The sequence below is a fragment of the Zosterops lateralis genome (assembly GCF_965231275.1).
Source record: "Zosterops lateralis genome assembly, chromosome: 1".
In the NCBI taxonomy this organism is placed as follows: Eukaryota; Metazoa; Chordata; class Aves; order Passeriformes; family Zosteropidae; genus Zosterops; species Zosterops lateralis.
In genome coordinates this window covers 3,990,628-3,998,184 of record NC_139762.1, presented here as the reverse complement: position 1 = coordinate 3,998,184, position 7,557 = coordinate 3,990,628, and the positions used below count along the sequence as shown (strand labels likewise).

Sequence of the window (7,557 nt, the reverse complement as noted above, 5' to 3'; positions counted from 1 at the left end):
TCCAAATGCCCTTCACATGGATTTCCACCATCACCTGAGGCAGCCTCAGCCTTTTTTTTTTTTTTTTTTTTTTTTTTTTTTTTTTTTTTTTGAGGGCTGGATAATGGGGCACAGGATGTGTTTCCCCACCCTGTGCAGAATGGCTGCACCAGTCAGTGGCTCCCTAATCATGGAAATCAAATCAAAAATCAAATGTAGAACAGGGAACCTGGAAAAATTCTAATTTCTAAACATTTTATGTAGACTAAGTGATTTTTTTCTTTTTAAGCAGAGAATAAAAAGGCACTTCCAAAAGTACTTCAGCCACTCTACAAGCCCTATATAAACATCCACTACTTCAAAGACAAAATATCACACTAGAGCACATTTACTCCAAATCCCAAACCTGATTTCAATAAGGAAAACTTCATTCAGTTGGTGTGTCAACACACCAAGGAGCAGCTACCTTGAATTCAGTTGTATTTTCTGCAACTGAACAAATCCTCCTCAGGTACTCAAATGATTCTTGCTCTGGGTGCATTAGGCAGCCTCAGGGAAGCTCTCAATGTGCAAAACAGGTAAAGCTGCCTGCTGGAAGGATTTCTTTTAATTTGGAGCCAAATCAAACTTTCTGAAAAAAACATTATCAGAGTTAGAAACTTACACTCAGTTAGAAACTTCAGTTACCTCGACAAACTCTCTTTGCTGCAACACCAGAAAAAACAGCTGAAAAAGTAGGTTTTGATCTTTTCAGGGTGTCATGTAGATTGTTACGGATCTTCCAAGCTGATCTCCTGGCCAGCTCTGCTCTTCAGATACCACATAAATGAGTTATTCCTTTGGGTCCAGATTTCAGACAGAGATGTGATCTTGGCTGGAAGAAGGAGCAGACTCACACTGGGTGGTAAAGAAGGTGTTTATTCAGGCTGAAAGCCCCAGTGTCTGAGAGCGTGAGTGAAGATTTGGGGCTCTTACCTGCCCCTAAGTACAGGGGGCGTTACCTTTGGAAATGAGGGGGAGTGATTTAGGTACAGGGGGCACTGACATGGCCATTTTGGGGCAAAAGGGCTGTGGGGATACCTGAAGCCTTGGCTGAGCCACCTGGCTCTGCCACAGCAATCAAGTACCAGGGTGTGTCAATGGATAAGATACAATGGGCTGGGAGAGGGCTATTAAGGGGATAAATTACAGGTATTAGGAAAAGGGGGATGTGTAGGAATGAACTATTACAGAAACTCAATAACAAAAAACATACAGAACTTTAGAAAACACAAAATGCACCGCAACAGTTTTTAAAGGGATTTTAAAAGAATTCTTGGAGAGTTAAACCCTGCAGAAGATATGAGGGGGGTTAGAGGAGGAGAAGGCAGGTGATGTGATTTAACAATCTCTTTCAGCTGCCCTTTGGGAGTGGTTTAAAACTCATCCAGGAGAGGCTTGGGAGCCCTGCCTGGAGCTTTTTGGGCTGCACACATCCAGCTCCAGGAGGTGGCAGTGGCTGCACACAGAACACACAGCACAGCTGAGTCTGGGTTTGACCCACACTTCTGAGGGTCCAGCCTGGCAGAAACGTGGCTGATATTAATTAGTGAGATGGCATGATTGAGTGTGCCTTGAAAAATCAAAAAGGTTTTAATAAAGAAGGAAAATAAGAAAAACAAAAGCAAAGCCGAGCACAGCACAGAGACAAGTCTCTCAGTTGCTACAACACCTTGAAAAGCCTGGAGTTTCTTTGTTCTCTCTCTTTAGTACTCAACAGTTCAGGTGGGCTTTTTGGCCCTTGGCTCAATGAGATGAACAACAGACTTTGAGTTACGTTCTCAGAGTCCAATCCACACTTCTGGGCTGGCTGTGAGCCAATTACAGTGAGAAATCCACAGAACTTTCCAGCTAAACTCCTAAAATGTCTAAAGGTAAACTGAGACTCTCTCCCTATTTGAAAGCACCTGCTGGGGGTGTAGGGGTTGCATCACCACAGCTGAACATGGCTTGGGACACTTCTGCTGCCTTCTCAGGACTTCTGAGAAGCAAAACATCCCTTCCTGAGGCATTCCCAACTCATAAACACACCCACATGGGCTCTGGTGTGTCACCAAAAAAGGATCAGGATTCTTTTCACAGCCCAAATCAAATATTTATCCAAGAAATTTTAGCACTCCCCAGGGTTATTAACCTTTTATTTTATAAAGCCTCAAGTGAAATATCCAAACTGACACAAAACTCAGATGAAATATCCAAACTGACATAAACTAAATGTACAAACTCACAACAGCTGTAATTGCCACTTGCATTTTATAGATGTATATCATACATTTTGTATACAAATTCTCATTACTATGCTCAACAACAAAACACTGAGATTATTTTTACAAATAAAGCTGATAAGAAAGTCAAAATAGACAAAATTACTCCTTACAACAAACATATGACGTTGTGACAGGTGAGTTAAATGACTAATTAATAAATAACTTATCTCTGCTCTAATAGAACTAGAGATGAAGCAGCTAAACTCAGCAAGGAGATTTCCAGGAATCAAATGCCTGTTGGTCTAAATAATTAACCAAAAGCAGAGCAAACTGAGGGACTGGAATACTGTTTTTTTTTTAAAGCTGAGTTGATGCTGGAACTCAGAGAGAGAGTCAATGGCTATGTTCTCCAGGCCTGATGCAAGCTCTCCTGGGAATGCTTCTGTCTTGACCCATCTCATGTACATCTTGTGCCTTTCCTTTGCTTTTGCAGAGGTTGAGGTGGAGTCCAGCTCAGTCCTGAAGACAGAGGAAGGTCCCCCAAAGGATGGTGCAGGCACAGCTCTGGCTCACTCTGCTTCAGCAGCCCTCACAGCTGGGTGTTCATCCTGATCCCTGAAACTTGACCTCTCCATCTTTTCTGTCCCTCGGGAGCTTTGTTGACTCTATTTGTATTCACACACTTCTGACAGGTGGACACAATATAAACTTTGAAGCAATGACCCTTTTAAAATGCTTGATGGCTTTCCTGTCAGGGGACTCTTCTGATTTATATTGGATAGCTATCATGATCATGGCTCAATGGAAAGCTTGCAGAGCTCTTAATTTTCTCTAGTTATATTTTCTCCTGGTGACTTTCTTCATTTCTCCGTTTCTTTTCTTTTACCCTTTTTCCTTTCCCCTTTCCTTTTACCTTTGTCCTTTCCTCCTTCTTTTTCCCCTTTTTCCCTTTACTTTTTCTCCTTTCCCTTTTCCCTTTCCTCTTTCTCCCTTTCTCTTTCTTCTTTCCCTTTCCCCTTTCCCTTTTCCCTTTCCCCTTTCCAGGTCTGCTCATGCAATCAGGACTTTTGTTCAAACACTTCCTTTCCCTGTTGTGTAACACTGGTACAATTGGGTGTTTCACTGATGGATCTTCAAGGTTCTGAATGTCTGTCCCATAAAAAAAAAAAAAAAAAAAAAAAAAAAAAACCACCCACAAAAACCAACAACAACAACAAAAACCACCAAAACACAAAAATACAACATCTGGGCACTAAGATTAGGTCTGTGAGTGATTCTGAGCACAAGGCAGCCCAGCTGACACCTGGCATTGGGTTTGCTCTGATTTATTCCTTCACAACACCATCTGCCTGATATTCCACTGCTCCGTATTTTCCTTTGGCCAAGAAAGGTTTTGGGATCCTCTGGACTAATTTAATCTCTGTTCAACAGGCTTAGAAAAAGAAAAAAAAAATCAAGCAGGTGTTTTGTGTCACTTTTTTGTGTCACTGAAGACACAAACAGGTTTGAGTTTCCTTTTAAAGCAGATTGATGTTCTATAGGTAAGTGCTTGTCAGGTTTCTGTGCTTGATTTCCATTAGATTGTCCTAAGACATCTCGAAACAAGGAGTAAAACATCAGAAATCATTGTGGCAAAGCTTGGTGAGCAAATAAACCTTTTCAAATGACGATTAGGAATTGTAGTCTTGGAAACTGGAAATTTTGGGAAATGCTCACAAAGACATGACAAACATTCTGGGAGGAGTTCATGTAAGGCTTTTTTGTTGTTGTTTGCTAACTTGTTGATTCACTCTAGCTTAAAATTTGGCTTTTCACAACAAAACAAGTTTGTTTAATGCTTCAGGAGAGAGAGAACCAGGGTTGTGATGCAGATCTGCACCAGGTGAGAAAAGCAACTGGTTCAGGACAAGGAATTTACAGGAGGGTCCTGACACTGTGGGAAGCCACAAAGGATCCAGCTTGGGTGGGACATTGCAGTGTCACCCTCAGACAGTGGTGACACCATCCTGGAGCACAGAGGTTCTCCTTTTGGGGCTGATTTTGTCCAGCAGGGATAACTGAGTGACGTAGTTGACTGGGCTGGTTTCTCTGGACAAAGCCCCGTGTTTGTGGGTGAAGGTCAGGTATTCCTGGTGCTGCCACTTGCACAGTTGTTTCTTCAGCTCAGTTTGAACCTGCAGGAAGTTACAAACAAAGAGGAAATTAGGACTTAATGAACACTGGAGGTAAAATATGCCAAAAACTCTCCCTGAGGACTTAGGACATGTAAGTTAGGATTAAGCTTTAACACATTTTTTAGAACTTCAACTCTTTATTAAATTAACAGATTTAATTTCAAAAATTCAGAGGGTGACATGTAGAAGTACATTTGGACATCAGAGCAAGTCACTGGCAATATTTATCATTTTGGTGGCTCCTATTCTGCTTTAATTTTTCCTGTTAACCACACAGAGACACAGACAGCCCCTGAGAAATTAACTTCATGGATGGGTCTCTGGATCTTCCAAGAATGGAATAAATAAAAGAGAGGTTTCCTCCACTATCCATTATCCAGTATTCCAGCTCTATCCCAGCAAACTCAAGGCCCTCCACTACTCCTCAGTTTCATCCATACTCATAACACCTTGCCTGGCAGCAGCACAGTCTCTCACATTGTCACAGACACTCAAAATTGCAGAAACACACACATACACACACAGAGAAAATAATAATTAGATTTTAGGATTGCAGGGAACCACAACAGATGCACTGCCAAATGGTAATGAGTGGCCAAGCTGCTGCAGGAGCAGTTATCCCTAAGAAACATGGACAAAAGCCAACCCAGCTTCATCCTGGGGCAGAGATCAGGCTCTGCCTGACCCGTTTTCAACACCTACTGCATTTCTGTGTTGTGAGGTGCAATATGCAAGCTATTAAAAGGCTGTTGAAGCAATTAAAAGGCTGCTGGCAAGGAGTCTGTGATGCAGAAGGCAAGTTGGAAGGAGAGCTTTCTGTATTCACAGCTAAGTCTTGAAGAGACTGTAGCCCTGGTTCGTGCCTGAGATGTTTTGGTTTTCTGAAATTCCTTTCCCAAGGTATTTTCTGTAAACAGGAGACGTGTTTTGGTAATTGTAAACTTTGTTTACATTCTTTCCCTAGGAGGGACTTCTTGCTGTCCCTCTGGTATGACCAATGTGAGTGAAGAGGTTTGTCTTTGTGTCACCAATGGAATTGGTCTGTGTAGAATAATATAAAAGGGAGACACATCCCAAAAATAAAGGAGTCATTTTCAGCCTTTTGAGGTCAGAGTCTGTGTCGTTGTGGTGTAAAACAGCATCAAGGGACTCTCTCAGAATGGACATTATAAATGGTTCTCCTAGGTAACGAACCTATTTTAGGAATTACTCATCCTTGGATGTAGGAGTACCCATGGATGGCAAGGAGAAGGAACTCTGCAGACCTGAGATATTCTAGAAACACATGGTTTTATTACAAGGGTCAAGGGTAAAAAGGGCTTTGCCTTCAGCCACCAGCCTGGGCTGAAGGAAAGCCCCAAAGAGAGAGGGAGAGAGAGGGTGTGAGGTAAGGGAGGATAAAAAGCTAACAGGGGTAAGAGAGGTAAGAAGAGTGCAGAGGTCAGAGCGGTAAGAGAGGTAGAAGAGAGTGAGCACCTTATTACAATACATTATATCTCTTTTTGTGTTGAATATTCTAATTTACAGTGACCAACCGGCGCGAGATACAAACCCTACAAACTTTGCATGCAGCCTATGAGAACTGCTATATCACCATATCATCCTATATTCTAAACTCTAAAGATTACTTTTCTTATCTACTTTTTCCCTGATGCCTTGGCAGGGTGGAGAGGGGCTACATTCTTGGGTCCTTTTGTTTTCTGTCCTTCAACCTGACTCCAACTAATCACCGTCTTCCTGCCTGCCATGATCACATCTCAAAGCTCAGCCTTCATTTCTATTTCACTCACAGGTTTTACATCTACAGTATTTCTTACCAGACAATCATATCCATGAGCCCTTCCTGTCCCATCTTTCCCAACACTTGGATAGGGTTATTTGCACCTCGCACCTTCATTTAGCCATTTCTGGGAGGTCCTGGAGTGTGCCCAGTGAAGAGGACCATCTTTAAAGGGTCATTGCTTCAAAGTTTATTTTGTGTCCTTCTGTCAGAACCGTGTGAATACAAGTAAAGTCAACAAAGCTACCAAGGGACAAAGAAGTGAAGGGTAATGGAGCTGGTGAAGGGATTGGAGAGTAAATCCTGTGAGAAGAGGCTGAGAGAGCTGGGAAAGGGGCTCAGCCTGGAGAAAAGGAGGCTCAGGGGTGACCTTCTTGATCTCCACAACTCCCTGACAGGAGGTTGTAGGTGGGAGTTGGCCTCTTCTCCCAGGGAACAAAGACAAGAGGAGAGAGGGAAAGGCCTCAAGCTGTTCCAGGGGAGGCTCAGCTTGGACACCAGGAGGAATTTCCCCATGGAAAGGGTGCTCAGGCCTTGGCAGGGGCTGCCCAGGGAGGTTTGGAGTGTCCATGCCTGGAGGTATCCCAGGAAGGGCTGGAGGTGGCGCTCAGTGCTCTGGGCTGGGGACAAGGTGGGCACTGGACACAGCTTGGACTTGACAGTCTTGGAGGGCTTTTCCAACATCAATAATTCCATGTTCTATGAGAATTGTCCAGGTTTAGGCCACTGCAGAGACTGAGGCCCCACTAGTGTGTTGTTCTCAACCAACCTACTCACCTTTCTGAGGATGAGATGTGGTTTTACATTTTCTCATCAGTTTTGATTTGTTCTGCCCCTTTGGGGGAAAGTGCCAGCAAGTTTAGTGAGGTTTTTAAATGACAGGCTCACTACATTCTACTGCATGGAGTTTACCCAAATTCTACCAATGGCATAAAACCAGGAAAGAAAGTGTTTGGACAAAAGTCCTGATTGACTAAGCAGAAAGGGGAAAGGGAAAATGGAAAGGGAAAATAGAAAAGGAGAAAGAGGAAAGGGAAAGGGGAAAGGAAAAAAGTAAAGAGAAAAAGGAAAAAAGAAAGAGGAAAGGAGAAAGGAAAAAAGAAAGGGGAAAGGGGAAAAGAAAAGGAAGGGGGAAATGAAGAAAGTCACCAGGAGAAAATAAACCCAGAGAAAGTGAAGACCTGTACAAGCTTTCCACTGAGCCATGATCATGAGAGCTATCCAACATAAATCAGGAGAAGAGTCCCCTGACAGGAAAGTCATCAAGCATTTTTAAAGGGTCATTGCTTCAAAGTTTACATTGTGTCCTTCTGTCAGAAGTGTGTGAATACAAATAGAGTCAACAAAGCTCCCAAGGGACAGAAAAGATATGGGGATG

At 42.9% G+C, this 7,557-nt stretch overlaps 1 protein-coding gene across 1 annotated transcript in view; it reads right to left on the bottom strand.

The window, feature by feature from the left end:
- Positions 1–4,210: 4,210 nt before the first annotated feature.
- The window catches only part of LOC310916357 (vasoactive intestinal polypeptide receptor 1-like), a gene marked incomplete at both ends in the record, with an annotated part of 28,937 nt that continues 25,590 nt past the window's right edge, over positions 4,211–7,557 (bottom strand). The window contains one exon of the mRNA XM_083873840.1: positions 4,211–4,399. Within this exon, the coding sequence (XP_083729966.1) occupies positions 4,211–4,399 (189 nt within the window). The remainder of the gene's footprint in view (positions 4,400–7,557) is intronic.